Genomic DNA, 26,340 nt, shown 5'->3' on the forward strand with positions numbered 1-26,340 from the left:
ATGCTGCTCCGGCTGGCGGTCGCGGTGCAGGTGCTGTCGCTGCTGGCGAGCCGGGCGCATGGCTTCCCGAAGCCCGCGGGCAAAGGTGAGCGCCTTCGTTAACGCGTTTTCTCCGTTTTCGGCGAGATGGGGAAAGTTTTGCAGGATACAGAGAGAGGAAAGTAAAAAGTTTCCTTCCGCTTGGCTAAAAGCATTTAGATTCTGAAAAAGCAATGTTCCTGGTGCAAGACGGTGGATCACTGAAGTTGCAATTTAATGTTAAAGTGAAGAGATAGGTGCTGGTAGAGGGAAAAGCTCTAAATTCTTTCAGTCTTCTCCAAGCAATGCTTTCATCCATTCTGCAGCAGTTTCTGCACAAGTCTTTCTCTCTCCCCCACTCCCTGGCTCCCCTGGTATTCTGGATGTAAGAGATTTTTAATCTCTTGGTTGTGCCAATCCGATTATTGCTATTTTAGTCAATCTCTTACAAGCATTTTTTCCCCAATTTGTTCACGAGTTTTCTCATCAGAAAGGGGTTACTGAGTCTGTATCTGTATTCCTATTGCATCTTTTGCAGAACCTCTCCTTCTGCCCCAAAACAATCATGCTTTGTTTAAATGTTTGACTTTTTAACTGTATTCTCATTCTTCTAGGAACTCTGAATTTTTTTACGAGAACTAGCAGTTGGTGTCATATTTAAGACACCATGTTTTAAACTATAAATTAAGAAATATGCGCTCTTTGTAGTTGCATGCATCGTATAATGGAGTGTATATGTGTGTGCTTGTTTATTCTAGATAAAGCTATACACAACAGACAGTTAAGTGTAGAAAGACCTTTGGAGGAACAGGTAAGTGGAGTAAAAAATATTTACAATGTTTTTTGGTTTTAATATTCCCATAATAATTTGAGCCTTCAGGTACTTGATCCATGAAAATCCTAATGGCTTAACAAATGAGTTAAAAATAGATTTGTCAGTAAATACTGATGAGGTTGGGTATAGAGTTTCAATCATTTTTAAGAACCGGCGTAGAGAGTTTTACTGTCCAGCATTCCAAAGGCAGGTTGTTAGCTCCAGCAGCTCATAGGTGTGCCACCCCTTTGTGTTGACATCCTGCGGGAATATAGTGGGAGCTTGGATTGAAGAAGGAAAGTGTAATTGGCATTTATCTTAAAATGACAAGTCTGTTGCAGCTTCTTGTAATGTCCGGTTCTGATCAGAGGATGCGGTGGTGCTGACAAAAAGTGCCAAGCACTTAATCATGTTCTACTTATTAAGGCAGACTTCTCACTGAGAGTGAAGATCAGGCATTAAGGCTTCTGCTGATATTCATAAATTAAGAGATCGCACATTTTAGTGTATTTATCCCTTCTGCCTGTTGATTGGTTTGTTTATTTATTTTATTTTTGTGTATCAGATTGCTGAAGCTGAGGCAGACAAGAATAGGAAAATAGCTCCCACAGGTAAAACATTTTTCCTGGTTATATAGCAATATTTATAATGGTTTTCAAAGAGGTATAAGATTTTATGTCGTGTGTGCATTGATATATTTTCCAGAAAATAAGCCAGAGTTCAGGAATTACTCCTTTGTTGATGACCTGAACCTGCTAAAATCAGTAGCAGAAAGAGAGAGGAATGAAAAGGAGAGGGAGTCAATTAGAAGCTCTTTGTATGAACAGCAACTGGCCATTGATGATGCAGACTCCACCAAGAACCGCAGGCTTGTGGATGACTATGACTCCACGAAAAGTGGGCTGGATTATAAATTCCAAGGTATTCTATAATCACCTTTCAGTGACTTTTAGGTTAGACTTCTCTTGCAAACTGATTGCAGTTATGAATGTTGTACTCACCACTAAACATGATCTCTGTTACTGGAGTGCAATTTCAATTATTTCGAGTTGTGGGAGACTGTCATATTACAATTAGGTTTTGAAACACAATACAAAAGAATTGCTGTTGATTTTTACAGTCCTCTTCCATGGGGGAAAATCCAAAATTCAATATATTTATTCTGGTTTGAAAGGAAGAAGCACTTTTGTATAGAGCTAAATCACATATATTTGTTCGAAATATTATGTGCCATGTTAGGTAATTCTCCATATTACTGAGCTAAAAGAAGTTACCGAAGGCCAAGGAATACTTGCCTTTACTACAGGAGTGGTTAATTGACTTGTAGTTTAAGTGAGTCCTCTCAGAGTTGTGAGCAGCATTTAGCTCAGGATATTTTTAATTATATTAAAATATGCTGATCACAGACCAAAGCTACTCATCACATTCACTTTCCCTTTGGTCATGATGATATTATTTGCCATAAGTAATGATTACATAATTAAAACTTCATTTGCTGAAATCCAAACAAGAAGATAGTATGCTGTTTGTCATGATCTGTTTTGATGTAAGTGGCCATATAATTAAAGTAGATACCAAGAAGATGCATGTAAGCAGATACGTAAGCAGCCTACTCTTTAAGTCTTACAGTTTTTTCTATGAACAGGAGAGTATGCTCCTGACATTCATCTCTGCTCCTTCGAAAGAGCCAAAGACGTTTGCAGATGTGGAAAATGGACACAAAGTACTTTTCATTGGAACTTATGTAATGGATTCCAAAGTGTGTGTCAAAGTATATTCCTAATGTGTTTAAAAAGTGCAGCCTTGTTCTAAAGAGAAAAAGCTGTGGGCAGATATTTTTTTACAAGATGTCTAATCCAAATGAGTTAGGACAATCAGCACATAGTTAAACTATAATCCTTCCAGATGATCCAGATGGCCTCCATCAATTAGATGGCACTCCTTTGACTGCTGAAGACATTGTTCAAAAGATTGCTGCGAGAATTTATGAGGAAAATGACAGAGGAGTGTTTGACAAGATCGTTTCAAAACTTCTAAATCTGGGGCTAGTAAGTATCTTGTTAATACTTCATTTAGCTGTTTTGTGGGTTGGTTTAATACTCTTCAAAATCAATTTGGATTAACACTGTGTCCAGCTAATAACGCTGACTTGAGTGAAAATGAGTCAGATTCAGGCTCCAGGCAAGCTTCTTGACTCGTTTGGGCACCCTGGTTTAGTTCTGCAGCAACATTCTGTTCCTGTGATGGCTTTGCAACAAAATAGGCCAAACTGCACAACGTTTCTGGTGCTGAGAAAACATTCACTAATTATACTCCTCCCATGTCTGCCCTCCTTTTCCCTTTTATTTCTCTTCTGATTCTCATTGAGTTCTTTTGTATTATCAGTTTCTTTTGGATGTTTATGGGGAAAGGTCCTACGCACCTACTAATTACTGTCATCAGCAGACATACAATGATGCTAGTTAGCTGAGGATACATTAAATTGGTACTGATTTTTAGCAAGGCTGAGTTTGTCTCTGACCTCTGGATGTTTCAATGGTTTTAGCCGTTGCAATATGGGATGTTAAAATACTAACCTTATCTTTTCTGCACTAGATTTAGCAGTTAGCCATTACGTGCTGAATCCCACTGATGACAAAGGGAGCTGTGGGAAAGCTGCATGGTAGAGTTCTCATTCAAGTGACAGCTGCTACGAGGCAAAGAGAAAACATTTTGATGATGCCATAGAAAGCTATTTGCCTTTTCCCTTTCTGTATTATTGTGTTCTGTTGTAGTATTCAACCGCACATAGGCATGTTGCAGAACATACATATATATGCTTAAAAGTATACCACACTTGCAGCTCCATCTTTCAAGCTGGACTCCATTGTGTTAAGCCCCATATGGGTTTGTCTTCCTCTTGGAGGCTGTATGTGCGGCTGGGTGTGTTTTATGTATGCACGCATATTTGATGTGTGGTTTTATGTGTTTATATATGCATTTATATAAATATAGATATGTATATATGTCTATATGTATACGTGCGTACGCACACACACAGACGTCAGTAAAGGTATTGCACCTAATTTGGCTGTGCTCAGCTTTGAGGCAAATACATTTGAAGCAACCTATTTATAAAGCTCAGATTTCGTATTAACGTTTAATTTAGGAAAAAGACAACATTCTATAAGTACTCTGCACAAATATTTTAACAGATCACAGAGAGTCAGGCCTATACCCTGGAAGATGAAGTGGCAGAGGTTTTACAACAGCTAATTGCAAATGAAGCAAAGGATCGTGAGAAGGAGTCTGAAGATTTTGATTACCCTCCAAGCAGAGCAGACAGTGATACGAAAGAAAAGCAACAGGACCGAATGGTAATTTCCTAGCTAATCATTTTGACTCACTTGCCAAACGATATGAGTAGACCAATACACTGGGAATAATTAATTCAATCTGGAAACCAAAGATGTTCTTAGAGAAATTCCATCACATAGAAAAACAAATCCATGAGTTACTTGGAGGTTTAAACCAGATCCCAAACTGAAATAACTTTGAAAAAATAGTATAGTCTTCACCTCGTAGTTAAGAAAATGCTGGCGTAAGTTTATAATGCTATTTATTGCTCAATTAACTCCATAACCAGAAGCGATGTGCTTATAGATTATTTTCTTTTTGTCTTTTGTGGAGACACCAAGCAAAGCTGATAAGGATAGTTTCATTAATGGGGAGATTGACGATACACTGGATAACACATGGTCATCATCTAATATCTTGGAAAGAAGAAATGAGCTGCCTTCTGAAGATAATTTCGAAGACCTCCAATATTTTCCAAACTTTTACGCACTATTAAAAGGTCTTAACTCAGGTAAGCTTGTCATGTGTTTACAGGAACATTTAGAAAAAAAAATAGAAAATTAAGATTCTCTGTTTCCTTTTACTCATTTTCCTTCCCTTCCCCACAGCTTCCCTAGTTGCAAGAGACCATGTGCTTTTAAAATGTTCTCTAAGATGCATAGCAGAAACTAATTTGATTAGTGAGTATGGCAAAACATTGGGAGGAACAGCATTCAGAACTGCAATCTGTTTGACCTAGGTAGCCCTTCCCATCTTGTGCTGTATGATTCAGAAGTCCTGAATTCTTTTAATTCCTGTAAGGACATAATGAAAAACTGGCAAATTGTTTTCTCCAGAGATATTTCCAGTAATGTCCTTGTCTTCTAAGCCAACAGAGATACGAGTAAGCCACACTAGAATCCTCACAGTGACGGTACCAGTAAATGAGTCTGAGCCTCCCAGCCTTTTCACAAACCACAGGTTTGCTGTTTATGGCAATGAAAGCTTTGCACGTCTCTTCCTATTCCGGTGCGAGACGTCATTGCCTTCCAGTTATTGCAGGCAAGATTGTGGCACCCCGCCACAGCCCCTTTGTCAGCACACTCTACCACACACCCACTCTCACTCTCTGCAGCCAGCATATCTTCTCCTCTCTCCAGCACAGTCAGCAACAATTTATTCCGTAGATTCCTTGTCCTGCCGGAGCCATAATCTTGCTTCAAACTGTCCCCGTAAACACCTGAGTGGAGAGCTAGAATGAAAAACCTCTGGATGTGTTTTCATAGAATCATAGAATCATAGAATGGTTAGGGCTGGAAGGGACCTTCAAAGGTCATCTAGTCCAACCCCCCTGCAAGGAACAGGGATATCTCCAACTAGATCAGGTTGCTCAGGGCCTCATCCAACCTGGCCTTGAACATCTCCAGGGATGGAGCATCCACCACCTCTCTGGGCAACCTGTTCCAGTGTTCTACAACTCTCATGGTAAAAAATTTTTTCCTAATATCCAACCTGAATCTACCTCCCTCTATTTTAAAACCATTACCCCTTGTCCTATCACAACAGGCCCTCCTGAACAGCCTCTCCCCATCTTTCTTGTAGGCCCCCTTGAGGTACTGGAAGACCGCTATAAGGTCACCCCGGAGCCTCCTCTTCTCCAGGCTGAACAGCCCCAACTCTTTCAGCCTGTCCTCATAGGAAAGGTGCTTCAGCCCTCTTATCATCTTCGTGGCCCTCCTCTGGACCCTCTCCAACTGGTCCATGTCCTTCTTATGTTGGGGACTCCAGAACTGGACGCAATACTCCAAGTGAGGTCTCACGAGGGCAGAGTAGAGGGGGAGAATCACCTCCCTCGACCTGCTGGCCACGCTCCTCTTGATGCAGCCCAGGACGCGGTTGGCCTTCTGGGCCACAAGAGCACATTTTGCTCCAGTTCAATCTACAAACCTCATATTCTTCTTCCTCTTTTTTTCATTTTCCTGTGGTAGTTTTGCATTCTAGTTCTCCTTTTTCTACTCACAAAGCAGAAAGGCATGTTGGGTTTAACAGGTTATCAAGCAAGTAGAATCAGGTCCCACTGGCTGCACATCTCTGCCTTGTCTCCTGCTTTATGCTGTTCACCTGCCAGCTCTTATCAAGCTGGAGGAAAGGGGATTCAGTTGCATCCTACAGATGTCTATTAAATTGCAGGCAGCAATAAAAAACCTGTTCAGCAGCTCTCCAGAGGGGCTGGCCCTCTGCCAGGCTGGGATTGTCTGACTGTCCCTGTCTGACAGTGCCCCTGGCTCTGTTGGGTGCTTCAGTGACAACCTGGGGTGCAGGAATTGCTTGTGTAACTGTGTGGTGGGAGAGTTTCATGCTGCTAATGCAGAAATAGCAGTAATATTGTTCAGCAGATGAACACAGTGGAAAAAGAAAGCTAAGAAGCAATGATTGTGAAGATGAAGATACATATAAGCAAGAAAGATGGATTTTTATAATGAAAAATCATTTTTCATGTCTTATTGTGAAGTCATGATCCTCCCAACCATGTAATATTATGTTTTCCCAGTACCTGAGTCATGGTCTTGTGCACGGTAACAATCTCATTTGAGATACTTTATATTTTTGTCATTGAACCCATGGATGTTGTAGGAGAAAGGATCTCTGAGCTCTCGTCCTTGTGCAGAGCCAGACTGGTAGCCTAAATAGTTCACAGACAAATAAAAGAAAAAGACAGAGACTGTAGGAAACTCTGCCTGTATCTGCCCTCTGACCAGCAATTTGAAGTCTGTCAAGTCCCTTCATCTCAGCGTGTTCAGTGTTCTTATCTGTAAAATGGAATTAATGCCATTTGCCTTCCATAATATAGACCTTCAAGAAAAAAAGCTATAAAGAAGAATCAAACCCTTAAGTTTTAAAGTATATTCAGGTGTACTTTACAGGAGCAGTTTAAAGGGAAACATGTCTAGGAGTTCTCTTTGCTAATTCAGCACAGCATTTTCTTTTTAGTGACTAGGTCATTTTTTATTCATGAAGTTTGTGCAGAGTTTGCAGAACTGAGCTTTTCTGAGTTGCCTGAAGTCTTTGACTAGTTTTGCTTTATCCCCTCACACAGAGGCAGAGGCAAAAGAGAAAGAGACCTTGATAACTATAATGAAAACCCTGATTGATTTTGTGAAGATGATGGTTAAATATGGAACAATCACACCAGAAGAAGGAGTTTCCTATCTGGGTGAGAGTACACACTTTATGCAACAGTATTATTAATGTTATGTTCTTACTCTACAACAGTGATAATTATATTGTCATCTTCCTTGCTTTTATGAGTCCTATTTCAGACTTGTTCGTTCAAAGTGCTAAAGCTGTTCTTCTAAATGATTGATCATTCATTATTATAGCAATGTTGAATTCCATACTGCTTTAATGTTTTCAGCTAATGAAGAAAAGGTTATTTGTCAGATACATATTTAGAGAATTATTCCATTATCACACCTGTGAAGTGCACTTGATTTTGGTGGCATTATGTCAGGGAAAGATTAGTGTTTCGCTCAGTTATATTGAGGTGGATCAGGTACCTGTGTTTTCCAAAAAGAATCCAGTACTTCAGCACCTTTAATCTGTCATCTGTAAGTCGCTAGAGTAGACGGGACCCAATGCTATGGTCTTCTATCGAGTGAAACTCCTTCCGTCTATGGAAAGTGTTCCATCTTGGCACAGGACTAGTTTTTGAAGCACTCTTTCCTGGATCCATTTTAGAGTCTGTGGCTGTGCAGATTTTGTAAAATTGTTGTAATTTCCTGAAGAGGGATTTTGGATCAGCCTGGGTTTGTTTTTTTTGTTCTGTTTTTTCACACACCTCTCCCGGCTTTTTCAAGCTCTCTTACAGTAACTGTTGATAGCCTTTCTAGTTAAACGAGCAGAGCAACAGAAGGGCTTATCTGTATAAGCTCTGCACAGCCCTTTCATTTTTCTGAAGTGTTCCTGGTCTAGATTACCCTGAAAAGTTTTTGTTTACATCAGGGCAATTTCTCAGCTTAATAAATCAGTCTGTCATGGAGATAGGACTGGCAATGATCTTTTGTGACTTCTGCTGTCTTGTTTGTTATGGGCCGTTGCAGATACATGATTGATTGATGCAACTGTAACTGTACGGATTGATTATCAATTACTTGGCTACAAAAAATCTCGTGGATCATGATTCACATTCAGTGCATGATTGCATCTCCTCTCTGAAGAACTCGTTAAATCTCTGACCAAGATTTTCCCTTTATTTTCTATGAGAAGTCCTTGAATTTTGGAATATTTGGACAACTTATGCTACAGTTTAGCTCTTTATTTCTCTGGCTGCCTGTACATTTAAAAAAAGATGCACATAAAGAAATGGTTGATTACAAGCACAGTGGTTTCAGTGTCATTCTACAAATGAAGATAATATAGCTTGAGCAGATATTGTCCTCACTGATAGTGTTGTGCCAAAACTTAATAAGCTAAGTTCGTCCCTGACGCAAGACCACTCAGATAATGGAATTACACTAGGGATGCATTTTTCCTGATAAAATTCAGGGCAGTTGTTCACATTGGCTTTACTTTGAGTAAATAAATACTGTAACCCTGGCAACAAATTGCCACGATGACATAGTACAGAGGGCAGGGATTAGGTTAAGAGTTTCAGAGGTCTGATTTAGTCTGGATTTAAAGTAAGACTATCAATTGATGTATCCCGACTTTGCCTTGCAGATGAGTGATTTATGCAGAGATGGATTTTGCACTCCATCAAAGCAACTTACTATAGTGGAAAAAGCTTTCTCATAGGTCTCAAGTTGCTTCTGTGGTATTCTTTTTTTTAGACTGTTGAGAAATGACTTTAAAGCTGACCTTCACTTATTGAGCTAATATTCTTGAATGTTATGCACAGCCAGCACAGGAGAATCTTAGCTTCCTGTGGTATCCATAGGCATGGCAGCAGTTTTACTTGAATAGGTAATACTTGAATAGGTACTGTGTTTCATGGTGCAGTTTGGGTTAGGGGATTGATGCCCAGCTGTGTTTGTTTATAGCAGGTAAAGGAATTAGTATGAATGTCTGTCAGAGAGAAGAAACAATTAAAAAAACTGGCAGCTTTTAGTTGTTCCCCCAGACTAAAATCAGTGAGCAGATCCCATGCTAGTTGGTGGAAAATACCTGTCGGGTCTGTGGAGATGGATTATGTCCTTTCTCTGTTTTATTACAGTCGGAAACTGCCTAAATTACTTTTCCCCACTCTGTGGCTGAAGCCATGCGTAAGCTATGTCCCTGAATTATACATTTGAAATAATAAATCATTTACTGAATCGAGTCACAAGCTTTTGTGCCTCTTACATAGACACAGAGACAGTGAATTTGAATGCATATACCGGTAACAGCTGGTTTGGGATTTGGAAACCACAGCATTATGTCATCATCATTGTCTCCTACTCTAGGGGAAAGTATCTTGCTGCTGCAGTGAATGATGTTACTAGGTTTAGCTTTAAGTTACAAAGGATCTAGCTGCAGTGTGGTGCAAGAAAATCACTCATGCACACACATACAAATGCAAGGAAGAGGAAGTTCATGCTTTAATACACGTATTCAGTATTATGCAATCCATATTTAAAAGCTTTCCATATGCTAAATATGATCTCTAACCCAGAATCCAGGAAGCCAAAACCAAGGTATTCATATATATGAAAGAGGAGAAAAAGTACTGCCTACTCTTTACAGTAGTAAAGAGTATATACTCTTTACTCTTTTCAGAAAGTATAGCTCTGGAAGCATTGAAGACAGGCTGTAGGAAACTGATATAAAATGTGTGTTCAGCTGAAATGCATCATATTTCATAATTGCCCTTCTAGGGACAAAATACCACTATCTTCCATCACTCTTTCTTAGCTATGAATGCTGTATTTTGATGTACTGGGAGCAAATTCTTCTGTGGAGCGAAAGCCTCATGGTATGTTTCTGGCCTGTTCAAAGGCTTTCACGTCTTTCTAGAAAGCCTATCTGCCCTCTGAAGATTGAAAGCTGCTTTAAAATAATTTTTGCAATTAAAAGAATGGACAAACGTTGTTGGTACAGAAAGCATAAGGTAATCAATCATATGACAGAGGAGCACAGTTAAACAGGCAACTTGTGAATTAGATCCAACTGTGGTACCCACTTATCCACCTATGGGTTGGTTGTCAGCATCCAGCAAATGCTGCCCAAACAGGTGAACCCTCCTTGCTTGCCCCAACCTGCTAGGGGCACAGGCTGTCACCACTGAATGGATTGAGTACTGGGAGGGACTTAGGACAGTTGCTGAAACAGTGCTGGCTGTTTGCAAGGATGCAGTGACAGAGTGGAATGAAGGAGTTGGAACCTCTCCACATAATGACCAGCAGAAAGCAGCAAGAAGCTTTCAGAGAAGTTGTGACTGATTCAGCATAAAATGTTTCATTATTCATGGCAGTCATACTGTTTCTGTTGCATAAATAGCTGATACTGAATTTTCCATGCAGAACTGAAAGGACTATATCCTTCATGGTGCTGAGTGCTTCAAGGAGAAAGGTGCTGTTTGAGCCAACAGCAAAACTCACTTTGATTTCAGGAGAGCAGAATAAGGAATGCATTGCATAGATACTTGTACTGTTTGTATATTAATTTGCGAATAATATCATACTTTCCTTCATTTTCCTTCTGTCTGTCGAGTAGCGTCATGGTGGAGATTCACTCCGATAGTTTTTCTGTCAGAGCCATCTATCACAGACCAGATGAATATTAAGGAAAAGCTTCATCTACACCACACGAAGAGAGGATTTTTTTGTGTGTGGAGTGACTTTTCCTGCATATGCCAGGCTATCTAGCTAATTTTAAAATGAAAGCATATCAGTCCACTACCACCCTCATAAAAGCTATATTTATAGTAATTATGTAAATTAAACTATAGTTTTGTAATAAATTTATTTTAATAATATTGTTGTCAGCATAGAAGCAGGAACAAATGGTTTCTGCAAGTTTATTCAGATACGTTTGTAAATCATCTCCCACTAGTAAGACCAAAATAATGAGTGATTTTTAGAACCATTCTAGGAAATATTTGTAATTAGAGCCTAGTGGACCATAACAAAATTAGAGCTTTCAGAGATGACAGACAAATTCTTAAGAGGCACCAGTGCATATGTATGAGTTCTTTTTACACAGTGCATTGATTATATTCTCCCGCTGTACACTGCTTGCGAGTGTAGATTTACCCATTGCTACCCAACCAAATGAAAGTTGTATTGTCCAATGAACGATTACCCTAGAAATATAAATGAGTTATGTGCACATTGTATTCTTGTGTGGAGCTCCCATTTATTGACTAGTATATGTAGCATAAACTTTCGCCATCAATACTTCTCTACCTCACAGGTATATAGAAGCTTCACCTTGATACTGCATATAATGTGTATTTTATCGCATCTTATCATTGAGGTTGGTCATTTGGTTTTCAGTTTCTAAATCAGGGCTTCTGTATCTTCCAGAACTGAACAACACTGGAGAACAGAAAGAGGGCAAGGACTGGGAAGAAAGTTAAGTTTAAACACTCTGTAGCTTTGCTCTTTCTGAGGGGAATCCCACTTTTCGCCTTCTTGTAGTAGAGCATTTAGCTTGCTGGAGCCACAGTATACAACATACAACCCACAGCGGACTCGTTGGAGAGCAACCCCCCCTTTAATTAGGAGGGAAAATAGAGAAATTGCTCCAGCTCATCAGTATGCAGTGTTTGAGTCACAGCTGCCTCCTTCCATAGACCAAACCGAAGCCACCTCTCACACCGCCTCCCTTTGGCTCTGACTCACTGTCAGAATCCACACTCTCCCCCGTGACTGAGTAGGAGATTGTGTTGGTTAGAAATGGGCATGAGCAGATGTCTCTGTTTACCTCTTCTACCCCCTCATCATTTGTTCTCCATGGACAATTGGGAAGCAAACCAAAGTGCAAGACACACTAGCAATAGGAGATGGCTGGTTCATTGGTGACCTATTGCTGAGGTATACATACGCCCAACGGTTTGATCCTTTTCTAAAGTTACTGTTGAGGTATTGTTTTAATATAATATTCTCTTTTAGCCAGACTGAGGCTGCATTAAAAAAATCCAGGGGAAACAGGAGAGGCAGAAAGTCCCCTATGTTGATTTTTAACATGCCCCTGCCTCTCCATGCTAAGGAATATGGAATAGCCCTTGGAATGCCTCTCGCATTCATGCTTGGTACCTTCAACAGCTCCACTTCTGATGAAGGCAGAGGTCTGCAATTTCCCCAGCATAGGCCAGTGTATAGTAGACATAATCTGGCCTTTTCTTGGGAGAGGAGGACTTGTTTGAATACTGTGACTGATCCCTGAAGTTCTCATCAGCACAGATGCTGCAGGCCAAAGGTCTGATCCTGATGTTGGTTTAGTTGGGCAAGAACAGGCACAGAGCCAAGAGTGTGAGGCAAAGAGCAGATCACAGCACAGACTGGCATCATCTTTCCCCTACTCACTGTCTCCAGAAGCAGATGCTCCCTGATGCAGACTGCGTGATTTCAGAGGAGTGAGGGAAGGTGTGGCTAAAGCAGTGCCAGAGGCTGCCAGTGATATATGGACAGTGTCATGTGGATCTTTTGTTCTCCTTTGTTTTGACGTGGGAGATGAAAGGCACTGACAGTGTTTCATTCATGGAACTGTTCATGTAAAATACCTTCTTTTTCTTTTTTAATGTGCATTTTTTTTTTCAGAGGGCTCTTTGTTGCTACTGTAGGTTTTCTTCATAAGCATTAAAACCTTTAATAGATTTTCCCTATCTGAATTTCCCTTTGGTGATTTTACTTGCTCAGTATTACTTTATCATATGACTGATGCATACAGCTGTCAGTGGGAGTTATTTAATTTCAGGCAGCTTTCTTTTCTTTGCTATTTATTTTGTATCTGATGAACTAAAGTGTCACAGATGCCAGTATACTGTACTGTTTTTAGGAAGATCAAGGACTCTCACATATCTGAAAAGTAGAAATCAGGGGCACCTCAGATGGAGGCAGTGGGCTGAACACTGAGAAGCAGCAATGATGATGTAAAGTATATACGAATAGTTAAACCCAAGATGAATTTTCATGGAGGTGAGATAAAAGGATGTGGGGACAGACAGTGTGCCAAGGTCCCAGACAAGACTGGCATCTAGGAACTATGTTCATGACAGACCCCACTGCAACTTCATAGCTTTTCTTTCTGCACCCTCAGCCCATGCCTCATCCATGCCTGGCCCATGCTAATTCTGCGTTTGCACAAACACATGAACGTTTTTTTGCCCCCACTTCTTAGATCATGTCTCCTGTTTTCCCCCATTCGGACTCTCTCTGCATAGAAAAGAAAACGGATAGCTATGGTGTGAAAAGTCTATGACAGCTAACCTCACAGTTCTTAAAAAACGGGATCACTACACACTACAGTAAAATGGGCATTACCTCCGGGTGACAATATATGTGGGAGTGTAGTATTTCCAGTATCCATAGGATCTAAATTTTCTCAGATATCTTTTTGGGAGAGATCCAGTAGTTCTAGTATTACTAATTCTTTTTCCCACCACATTACATGACTACCGAATCGTGTGTACGAGAACCAAAACGAACATATTACAGTTCATTCCTTTGTTTATCGCTATCTGCCATTTAAATTTGCAGATACTTCTTGCAAATATGTTGCCTCTTCTTCCATTTCCCTTCACTGCCGCCTCTATACTTTCCCAACTGGATATTTTGTAAGAAATCTCCATCTCCTCATAGTGTCTCTTTTGACAAGTATATTGCTTAGTTTCTGAAAATCTAGGTTTTGCAGCCTACCAAATGGTTTGTTTTTCTAAAGGAAGGAGGGCAATGCTTTTATTTTTTCTGACTATATTTAATAGCTGCATAAAAACCCCTTAGTTTCTGAATTCAGCATCTCTCTTGACAGCTGAGCACTGAGACTGTAAGTTATGATTTGAGATGATGATGTGGGTGCAGGGTAAAGAGGGTGTCACTGAACTTTCAAAACTAAGCTCCATCCCACTCCTGCAGTAGAGGCGGCTGTGTGCTGCTTCAGTCCCAAACCGTTGTGCTTATAAAGTGCATGCTATCGAAATACTTCAAGTGTGTGCACAGGCCATGTAACAGCCTTGGGATGGGAAAAGATTAGGAAAAGACTGCACCGCACAGCTCTAGGAGACCTGGAGTAATGCAAAGGAAATGCCTGTAGAATATTGAAAGGATAAATCTGAGAAATAGTCCATGAGGTAGGGTTTTTAATAAGGACAATAAAGGAGACTTTGTTCACCTCAAAGCACATCTGTTTTATTGTGGTTTGCCTTTTGAGTTCTTTTAATCTGATTGCCAAGCGATACTGCTGCTTTTTTATTTCAAATCACTGACCATCTTGCCTGTAATCCGTTTACGTGTGATGCCACTACCTGCAGTTTGTCGTCTGACGTGTCATTCCTCATGGCAGCGTTAGGCTTCAGACACACCATCATGACAAATCAGTCAAACAGGAAGTTTCAAAAAGAGAATGCCACATCTTGACATGTGACAGAGAATTGGAAGGAACAGGAGATTTGCAAGGCTGAGACCCATCTGTAATTCCACAATAGAGGTATTTCTCTTGTTCTTCACAGTTTAAGCAGTTTATATGACATATGGATGATACATATATGAGCTGACTAAAGGTCAAACTCCTCTTTTGGCTACATTGGTGAAAACGCAGTGGATATTGACAGTTCTTGGACCTGCACTCATGTAAGCTAAAAGGAGGATTTGGCCAAAGAATTTATCAGATACGCTCTTCCCCACAGAATAGTCACAAGCAAATGCTAAAACGTCCTGAGTTTTGTCACAGATGGAAGGTCTTACAAGCTCTTAAGGATCATCTGATGCAGGAGACAGAAGAGCCCTGGCAGAACGATGCTTTTTTAATGCCTGAAATATGTGCATCTCGTACCAGCAGTCAGCAGCACAAAGCTTTCCGGCTGAAGCTGCTGTAGTGTAAGAACTCATTAAGTAAACTCATTTTTTAGCTATCGTTAAGATTGATTTCGGGTACCATGATCATCCTTTTTTCTCCTGTAACAAACGCAGCCTTTCTATGCTGTGTGAAAACAGAACAGCAAAGCAGGTTTTCCTGTGGAACTTTAATGACATGAAATCTCAGCTTCAGTCAATTTGATGAGGATAGAATGTGAAACTGCCTCCCGGGTGCAAGACAATTATGCAGATGAAAAAACCCTTTGCAGGAAAATTTGCAAGAGTATGGAAAACACCATGAATCTGTCTATCTGTAAAGAAGGGTCTGTTTCAGGCTTCTGTTACCCATTTGGTTAAATATTCAGATGGATACTTTTGTTTCTGGCTCTTTAATAAGAACAAAGCAATATAATCTGCAATATTTTTTCACATAGTGTCTTTTCCCATGGATTTAAAAGGTGTTACCGCAGTCCATTCTCCCAGAGTAAAGATGAGCATTCTGTTTTTATGTGATTCAGATTTTTGAATGCCCAACTCAAAGGACTTCAGAGTTTCAAAGGTGTTGGGAATTGGTGTTTTCAGATGCAATTAATAGGATCTGCCAGGGTGTAATGCCTGTAGAAACTGGGCCTAGGAGGTCTCAGAATGTCTGCTCAACACAGGTGTCCTTCTGCAGCATGAATGCTTCAGTGAGTCATTCCAGCTCAAAGAGCGGATTAGAAAGTGGGCAAGGCAGAAACCGGATCAACTGACTCCTGGTGTCTGGTTGAGTGATGAGATTATACCGCTCCATGGAAAGCCAACCACCAGAGGAGTGACCTATTTTACCAGCGTAGGTCACTTCCATTAGCTCAGTAGTTATTGTTCTGTTGTTTTAATTAGTGCCATTTCAAATAAGTGGCCGGCTCTGTGGAAAGGTCAGTACCTTTCTGAACTCTTCCTCTATAAAAATTACGTCGCTAGGGAAACGACACCGGAAAAGTAATCAATTCTTGTTAGACCTCCAGATACGACATGTGGTTGCTTAGCTGCTGGCCAGGCACATCTCGGTTGAGAAAATGACTCACTCCATCAGTGTAACTCAGAGCAAACATTGTTCAGCCCTGGCCTAGCCGCATATGACAAGTACAAACATGTTTTGAAACAATACCAGCTGTTAAAGACATTAATTCTGAAGGGGAAAAAAGGGCAATAAATCCTGTTTGAGAAGAATTGGGATTCTCTGGTAACATTCTCTCTATGATATCTCTGTAGGTACACCAGATGATCCCCATAAACATGAACAGTTTTGCAAAGTTAACTCCTCTCTGTCATGCAGAAAATACAGCTACTTATGAAATCTTGAGATCCGTGTTGATGTGCCATTCCTAGCATGGAATGGCAAAATAGCTTCAATATTTCTCCTGTAAAATGTCATCCTTATTAAAAGGCTTGTCGTGTAAACTTGTCTCTATCTTTGCTGATGAAATAAAGCGTTGAAAGTGGAATATAGTTGTTGCCAAACTCAGTCTTGCTTTCGTGGTCAACATTGCCGTATTATGCTTCATATACAGATGTAGTTGTTCAATGCATATGGCTGGAAAACTGCATATTATCATGTTATTGTACTTGACAAAGGAGTAATAAATATTGTTTATTACTCGTATATTGAACGCAAATTAAATTGTTAGCCAAATTGAAAGACTTAGAGAAACTGTAGAATTCCTGATGGGATTTGTAGAACTAACTGCATAATGGAGGAATATAAATCCTGTTGCCTTCAGTAGCACATGCTGGATGTGGGCATGTGTGCAACTTTTAAACACTACAGTCTATCAACATAACAAAAATATCTGGAAATATTATCAGTGTGCAAACATTTAAATCTAAAGATGTCTAAGTGGGTTATAAATCTGTCTCATGGTGGAGGCTTTTAGTTTTCTGCTAGTACGAGCTTACTGCAGCGGTGCCTAAACGCAGACACTTTTAAGACAGGACATGAAAGGCACTTATGAATTGATGCACTTACATGTGTGTGGCATTTTAAACATTTTAAACTTTAAGGCTAATGTGATAGATTTTGCTGGATCAAGGCCTAAAATCAGCAACGTTTTTGCATTTGCATGAATTAGTGAAGAATAATCGATTCACTAGAATTTACAAAGGGTTTTTGAGTGAATGTGTTTACATGGTGAACACCAGCTTAATACTCTATTTTCATTAAGATGTCTTTAAGGAAGCACAAAGTTCTTAGCTGTATAATCTTAGCCTAAAAACTGTGCCTCTTGCAGTGGAAAAATCCTTCTATTCCTGCCGGAATACTAGTATGGTACTGATTCAGGATAAAAAATAGTATCTTAAGCTCAGCTGAAAGGAATGTTTAAGGTCTTTTCAATAAGCTTTGGATCAAGTGATTAGTGAGGCATCAATACCACCACTATAATTCTGGCTGTTTTTTTCTCTTTATCAGTATGTCTGATCCAGCTTGTAACCCAGCCCAGACCTGTTTAGTTTAGGGCACATGGCAAGGTCAGAAATCACATTAAAAAGATATGTACCAAATGAAAATAGTTTTCACCAAAAAAACCCTAATGTGATGTAGAATCGAGAGAGTGCAATCAGGCAGGGTGCCCACAAAAACTGCTTACGTTTTCATTTTACGAAATAAAATATAGAGGACTCAGGCAGACAGGATTATGTGTTTTCTCATCAGAATCGCTTATGGTGATCTGCCGTGAAGAGAAATGTGCTTGCTAAAAAACTAATCTTTAGGTTTCAGTGCTGAATGTCTTTCTGATAGAAAAAGATGCTCCTGGTTGATGGATAAAATGTTGACCTTACACAGAAGATATGACCTAAAATATTTACTAGGCCTATAGTATCTGTTCTGCCACAGTTACCACATCTCATACTGAATATTTTAGCTGTTTGTATGAAGGGAATATTGACAATTCAAAACCAAGTCTCTCAAAAATACCTCACCAACTAGTTGACATCTGTCAAATTTTGGATCCGTGTTTAACTGAACCATTAAAAAAAGCTGATAAAGGGAAAGAAACCATGTCCATAATATGACTGTGAAAAATGGCAGATGTTATGATGATCTGTATTTGTGAGTATCTATTAAGTGTTGTATCAAAAGGACATTTTTTTTTCCCAAATAAGCATACAATATTTGTATCTGAAATATCCCTCTTGATGAAAAGGTGCTTTGACTTTCAAATTAGATTAGCCCTGAAGTTTGTGTAGAAAACCATTTTCTAGACTCCTAGAGCTGTATACATGGCCACGGCCATCTACTGGGTTTTCAGGTAAATGCTTGACTTCAGCAACTTTAAAAAATATTTGGTTTTATCATTTCAATTTACATATTTGTTTCATCTAAATATAATTCAAAACCATTTATTAGACTTCTTTTCTAATGAAACGATGTAAAATCCAGACAGATAAGCAATTTGGGATAGTATTTTCCCACCAGGATGAAACATGTTTTTGTTTTGTATAACAAAAAGTCTTGTATACTTTGTGAAGTTAAGCAAACCCGTTCGTTGCTTTCATCAGAATAAATTGCTGCAGATACTGTTATCTTTATTTTGTGACTTATGTGACTTAAATAATTAGAATATATATGCACATGTTTAGTGTCTTTATGAATATTAGCTCTATTTGGTACAACTATTATCATGATTTAGTTGTTCATTTTTTTTAATAAGATTGATCAAAGTTCTATATAGATACTTGTTTATTCTTTTAGTCTTGGCTCTGCATTAATTCTTCAGAGACAAGGATGAAGATTTTTTTCTTTTAGATTTCTGCTTACCATTCAAACTGGTGTTGTGGAGAATGTAGTATAGATTCTGCATCATATTTGTTGAAGAATAACTGGGGTTTGGTTTTGTTTTGCCTTGATTTCTAGAAAACTTAGATACAATGATAGCTGAGCAGACAAAGAAGAAGCTTGAGAACCCTTCCACTAAAACCAGAAAAAAGCTACCAGCAGGTACTTATTCTACCATTTTCTCTCCTGGAATAACACATTTTTTAACATATTCAGTTAAAAGCATGCTGATTGCTTGAGAAGCCAGACTGCTAGTTAAAGATGCAGTCTCTCAAGGACCTGTAGCCACAGCTTGGATATCTAAACACACAACAAGAGAAGAATTTTTACTTAATTGTCCAGTCTTTGAGAAGTATAGTCTCTGTCTTTTTCTTCAGTGGAGTCCAGACTTTATACATATACTAAAGCAAGCTATATCAATGCTTTTTAAGGCTTAAATAATAAAAAATAATTATTTGTCAACTTTGGATCTAGTGAACACAAATTTCCTATCATTTTTCTCTTCACAAAAGAACGTGCCTTTATGGAATACATATTATGGCATTTTAGTCACCTGTATTCAGCTACTATTTGTAAGAGCAAAAAGAGGCATTCCTGTTTCCAAAGGTCTGGGGTAAAGATGACTTTTAGAAACCACTTTGAGCCAGACGCCAATGAGGTTCTTCCTCAATTAGCAGTCAAAATGGTTTACTTCCTAAAGATCATATTGATGTGATTTAGAAGTGCTTTTGGTACATTTGATACAATATTGCTCTTGTTTTTATTTCTTTAGACAAGAGTAGTGAAGAAGCAGACAGTACGAAGGAAGAAGCAGCTAAAATGGAAAAGGAATATGAAATTTCAAAGGATTCTACAAAAAATGAAGAACAAAATGCAGCAGGAAACAGTGAAGAGCCTAGAGGTACAAAACAGCCGCTGCTTTTCCTATGGTCCAAGTGATTGGAATCTTTTCCTATCTTTAGTGTTGTTTTTCCATTGTGTTAGCATAAATATCTTCAGTTTATAGTTACTGGGAGTCAGCACACAACGGCTTGACTTGGAAGTGTACTTATTTGCTTACTTTTAAATATATGAAACTGTACCCCTTGCTGCTTAAGGCCACAATCTTTCACAGAATCCATAGCCCCTTTTGAGAGCAATATGAAGTGCAGAGAAATTTTGCTTCTTTGTGTCTGTGACTTTTCAGTGAGATCATCAGGATATTCAATATTCTGAGTGAGCCCATGGATTTCTGTAGTTTGTGTTAGAACAAGCTGGTACTGAAAGGTACTGAAAAGTTCTGCAAAGTGAAACAATTTGCCTTACTCACTACCAGAAGTTAAGAGTCATCAGCAATTAACCTGTTTTACACAGCTTTGAAAACCTGTTATAGTAAATTAGGGTCTCAATAAGCAGAAGTAGCTTATCCTGGTTGCCTCAGCATGACACATGCATTAGACCATAATAGCTGAAGTCGCTCTGTCTATGGGGTGGAAATCAGCTGCTGTATCTGAAAACAAATCTGCAGAGGACAGGGTGCCTCCTTCAGAGGCCTTCACTCCTTCAGAGAGCTGAACTTTTGAAAAAGAGGATGTTTGTTGGTGCAGAAACCTTTCGGTGGGTTCTTATTGCTAAGGCTGCAGCATAAGTGTCTATGTTTTGTAGTCAGCTGGTTAAAAAAATTGCTGTTTTGCACTGATGCTGTTTTATCCTCGAACTTTTTTGGATGCATGCGTTTTCACTGCAACATGCTCAGTAATGAACTGCAGTAATCAAGTCTACAGTAGATTGTAGTTCATTGGTGACTTGGTTCAGTCCTGTGGGCAGTGCAGACAGATAAACTACTAGATACTCACAGATAGAAGGTGGCATTTTTTCCAGCAGTGGTTATTTAAGCTTAGAAGAGGAAAATAGCTCAAGATGGCTGTCTGATTTCACAGTAAAGAAGAATTGCCTCAATACCCATGGGAAGTGATAAGTAACATATATTGCTTGTGTGTTGAAGATCTGTCTGTTCAGTTTGGTTCAGGTTATTTTCCTTTACCTTCAGAAAAATATTCAGCGCAATAGCTTTTTAGAAATTCAAGTTGGATCAGTATTTTATATGTCTCATCATGCAATGCCCTTTGGTCTTTCACAGAGTAACTTGCTATAAAGCTAACTCCGCACTCCCAGCTCAAAAATTACGTTATATCTAATACTGTATCCACTTACTAATGGAACCAGACATGCATAGTTGGCACTAGTAGCCTTCTACATGCTAATCACAGTAGGGTTTTTTTTTCCTGACAAATGTAAGAACATTACATCAATAAAGCCCCAGCCAAGTTAAGAATTCAAAATCCATTAGCTGGAATATTTCCTTAGGGACCTTATTAGGTAATCCTTGAACTAATTCTGTCCTGTGTGCTTTCTGGTCCAAAAATAGCCATCACTTTAAAATTTCAGCTATAACAAGAAGTTATCATGGTAATTTTAATACATGCTTTTTCTCAGTAAATGTAAGTAGCTGTATTTCAACTTGTCTTTCAAAAATACCACAATCTTAGATTGCTGTATACTCTTAGTACTGCTGGATGGAGGAGTTTTCTGCCACTTTGTATATGAGCAGATACTCCTTTAAGCTCTCAGTCTTAAATTATTCCTTGATGTCTTAACAGCCTCATCTTTGCGGAACAATTATTATGATCAAAAAGCTACAGGTTGCCTTTAATCCACATATTCAGTATCTGTGGATACCACCGAAAGTTACATATATATATCAAAAAAAACATGATCCTAAGTTTATGGATGACTAATCTTGCACAGACAAAACCTGCAAGCCATCTGTGGGAATTTTGCCTGACTAAGGTTGACAGGACTCAGCTGTTAAATAGAAACTAAGAATAGTTTTAATCTGCCTTCGCCGTGACCAACTTCACCCAGTTAAACACTGATGTAAGTGCCTGATTTCTCTCTCATCCTTTCCTCTAGGGAAAGCTGAGGCGTATTTGGAAGCAATCAGGAAGAACATAGAATGGCTAAAAAAACACAACAAACAAGGTAACAAAGAAGGTATGAAGTGAAAAGCCATGACATTGGGGTGGGCACCATATACATTACAAAGCATGTAATTTAAATTGTGCTGAGTAACCAAGCATTGTTATAAGTTAAATAACAGTAATGTGAAACGATGCTTGTCTAGAGTAATTAGTGGTGTTAAACAATACAGGCTACGCAAATGTTAAATCAATGAATGAAAATAGTAAACTAAAGCAAATTCATGTACACTGGCTCAAACAGCCATTGGACACAGAACACACAATGACTAACCAGCTAGAAGTTAGTCATGCGCTGTCCAGATGGTCGTGGTGGTCTGCCTGTCACCAGCTAACAGTATGTCGGTTTTGTCTAGTGCGTCATTTCTTAGTTCAATGTATCTTTTGATTATGATTTTGTACATGAGGTAAATGAATTTTAAATGTCTGGATGTGTCTAGAAAAGCTCCGTGCATCTGGCTAGCACTATGCATGCCAGAACAAACAGCAATGAGTTTTGTTTCATAACCATAAATAGTTAAGATACAAACTTATGTCACTAGCACTGTGATATATTGGATTACAGCCCAAATCAACTCTAATGACTTGTAGCTCTCACACGCAAAGCTGTGTAGGAGAGCAGTTGCTGAAGTAGCTGCATAGGGTACGCTCCCCAGCTGCCCCACCATTTGACTCTTCCTTGGAGGCAGGGCTGTATGAGAGCCAGAGGGAGGGAGCCGACAGCAGCAGGATTTCTAGCTTATTTTTCACAGATCTTTATTTATCCATATCACTTTTGCCCTCAAGATATTACATAAAACCAGCCTCTTATCCTTCCTCTCTGCCATTGCTGGGTCTTCTGCCATCACCCGCTCTGTAAGTGACAGTTCCTAGCCAAGGGATCCATCCTTGGGCTATGACTGGCGCCTGGTGAGAAGGGTCCTTCTTGCACCAGCCAAGCAGAGTGGAATCTGAGATCAGATTAGCCCTGGGTAATCTTGCTGCTCTCTCTGTGAGTTGAAGCATGTATGAATTACATTTCAGAGATGAGGACATGCCTACAGCCCAACACATTAATTTTCCTACGCAGAAACTCCATAATAGGAAGGACTTTTAAAAAATTTTTTCCATCTCTCAAGTCGTTTCCACACAATGGCAGCGATGGCAATTAGCAGCAGGCATACATACTTGTTCAAGAGTTTTCCTGCCAATTCTAATAAATGTTTCTTTTCATCAATGTACTCATTATAGTAATTAGATCTCAGTCACGTGTGATTATTTCTCTGTGTCACACATACCGACTGAGCAGCCCCTCACTCCTCTGCGCAGTAACCTTTTCTCTGCACTGCTGCAGCCTGAAAATGGCTGTGACTGCAGATCAATAGCATTTTATCTGCCTGTGAATGCATTAAGATATACGCTTTCTGCACAGGCGGATTTTTGTTTATGCTAAAATACCTTTCTTGTCCTCTAGCAATGGAAACGGGCCTTAAAGTGAGTGTAAGTTATGACAAAATTCGAATAATGTTCTTACTCTTCTGATACATTATCTTTACTGCGCCTTTCCATACTTTTTATTTTTGTAAAATGCTAATTCAGTTCTCCTGGGATGTTAAAGGCAGTGCAGCCAGGGTAAGCTTATCTAACTGTGAAGGCATTGCGCTGTTTCTTTAGTACAAGATTAGGTGGTATTGATGTGCTCATCAATCATTTCTCCACTTCCACCTAGCACCTGGGAGCTAGTGGAAAAGTGATTCACAAAGTAATTTGTGTATTAAAATGGCCAGTCTTTTCCACCCCTAGTCAGGCACTGTTTTACTCACTGAATATACTTGAAGAGCTTTAGGTTTTCTTCAGGCAAATGTTTGTAGATCTGTAACTTTGTATGAATATCAGTAGAAATTATTGTTCATTCAATGACTAATGACCCTGGAAATGTTAATTTGCATTTTCCTGGTTTAAAAATACTGAATGCCTATTAAGGAGGCAAGTAAACCTGAGTAGTCTGGATGATTTAAAGAAAAGCGTGTCAAAAGCCTAGGCTTTAGCCTGATTGGCTTTTGTGTCCGAAGTTTGTTTTGCATATATACAATCTGTAGGCTCTGTGGGCCTGTCCTTAGTATTGCCCAGACCTGGCTTGATCTTTGAAACCAATGCTCTTTAAAACCAGCTCCTCTCCTGTGTAAATTACCACCGCTAGATGTTGGCTGCTGGGTATTCTATTGTGTCGCCAGAGAACGTAACTCTGAGTCATTTACCTCATACATGCAAATAGCATGTTCGTATTTTTCACAAAACACTGAGGTAGTTTATAGTTTCACAACACCAACAGTAGCCATTTAGGAATGAAAGTAAATTCTGTAATTAATTGCAAATGGCTTGATTTGAATATGCATGTAAGACTTCACTTCATTTACTGTAGCAGTTCCACACCTCAATGTAATGCTGCAGCTGTTGTGGTGAATATAAACCAAAGCTGATTTTTTCTAATTACTTGCCCAAATTAATAGGTTGCAAATAAGTATTAGAAATTAACTTATCAATTTCTAGAAATGAATCAAATTAAATTGCCAGGAGATATACAAATTAGCCAGAATTGGATAGTATCTTAGTGGCTGTAATCTCATACATAATGTTTAGTAATTACACCTTCACATCTTCACATAACGATTTTAGAGTTGTAAATACTATTCTAGAAGAAAGATAAGTTCAGAAATTTTAATGTGAATAATATGAAAATAATATTAATTTAGTATTTGCTGTTCCATTCATTTCCGTTCCATGGTATCTTTCACTGGAGACTCTCATTCTGTCAACATGAATGAAATCTCACAAGCTTATTATTAAATTGCTAGGTACTATTTGTCCCTATTACTCAGACAGGATGGAGAGACAAACAGGTTACATTCTCTTAAGAAATGCTGATAACAGACTAGACATGAAATCCTGGCCTCAGTTCAGCAAATAGAAAAATTCATATTAACTCAGATATGGAGATGACACCTCTGCAGTAGTGGGGAGTTTTGAATTTCAATTTTCTGTATTAGTCACTTGAAATTGCCTTATACTGTTACCAAAAGGATCGCAAGCATTTATTTGCTTCTTAATGTCTTTCTATTTCTATCTGATTTTGGTCACTCAACCATAAAAAGACAGAAAGTCATTATTGTCTGTTTTGTTAAGAACATACGGTTTGAAAGAAGGTCCTGCCACTTATTGCTATATGGTGATGTATTTTGGAGTACATTACAAAATCAGTATTAATATGTCCTGAAGGTTCTGTCTGTGGAATAAGTTACATACTGAAAAGTTCAGGATATATCTGTTTTTGTGAAAGATATTTATTCATTTAGCTTAGTATGAACCCTTAGCACATCAGTGTTTTCCAAACTACTAACTCGTGATTCTGACAAATGTAGCTTTACATTTTAAGCAGTAAATTACGTAACTAAAACTTGTATTGTGTTTATGTGTGAATATACTGGATCTATTGCCGGAGCTACGACTGCACAATAGGTTATCTTTTTATGTTATTTGAAAGTAGAATTCTTTTCATGGAAAATAATGATGTCTTCCAGCATAGGAAAAGTCTATTTAATGTATATGGTGTGAATCACACTGCATAGATGCAACCATCTATCGGAAAAAGAGAAAGGGTCTTTCAGCACTGTATTGCAGATTGACATACAAAGATTGTCAAAGGCTGCTTTGACACTAACACTGACATAAAAACTACTTACTGCGGTGTTTTTCATGTCAGGATACTATACTCTGTATCAAGGTAAATAATTTATTATTTTTATTTATTTTCAGTAAGTTGCTTTCTTGATTTTTCACTACAGGTGTTTGTAGTAAGTGGGAGTTTTACTGGGATTTCAATAGGAAACAGTCGATTTAATACTTTATTTTGAATCTGTGACAGTTGTGAAAAGAATAGTGTTTTAACAACAGCTTTTGTATGCAGACTAGAACATCAAATCTCTGGACCAGAAAATATTCTTACTTTAGCATTTGCCAGCAAGCAATCAAGAGCAAGAGATGATTATTCCTCTTGAATAGTAAAAACACTATGACCGTGACATATAAAAAAACTTTGTGCAGGTGTTTTATTTTTTAAATTGTTTTCGCAGGTTGCACTCGTAGTGAATTCCCTTCATGTTGGATAAAGTGCATTTGCTGCATAAACTTTACAATGGCATTGTTTCTTAGGTGAAGCAGTATAATGGCAATGACTCACTGTGCAAATGAATTCTTATTTTTCAGACTATGATCTTTCAAAGCTGAGAGATTTCATTGATCAGCAAGCTGATGCTTATGTGGACAAGGGCATCCTGGACAAGGAAGAGGCTGATGTAATTAAACGCATATATGGCAGCCTGTAAAAAGCCA

The 26,340-nt window shown here is 38.8% G+C and overlaps 1 protein-coding gene across 1 annotated transcript; it reads left to right on the top strand.

Moving 5' to 3' along the window:
* On the top strand, positions 1-26,333 carry SCG3 (secretogranin III). The gene is made up of 12 exons (XM_009980962.2): positions 1-85; positions 777-829; positions 1,398-1,443; positions 1,538-1,753; positions 2,738-2,880; positions 4,027-4,188; positions 4,502-4,679; positions 7,245-7,361; positions 19,034-19,117; positions 19,728-19,856; positions 21,908-21,988; positions 26,215-26,333. The coding sequence occupies exons 1-12, from the start codon at positions 1-3 to the stop codon at positions 26,331-26,333; spliced, it is 1,413 nt and encodes a 470-aa protein (XP_009979264.2).
* The last annotated feature ends 7 nt before the right edge of the window (positions 26,334-26,340 follow it).

This window comes from Tauraco erythrolophus, chromosome 14 (genome assembly GCF_009769465.1).
Source record: "Tauraco erythrolophus isolate bTauEry1 chromosome 14, bTauEry1.pri, whole genome shotgun sequence".
NCBI lineage: Eukaryota > Metazoa > Chordata > Aves > Musophagiformes > Musophagidae > Tauraco > Tauraco erythrolophus.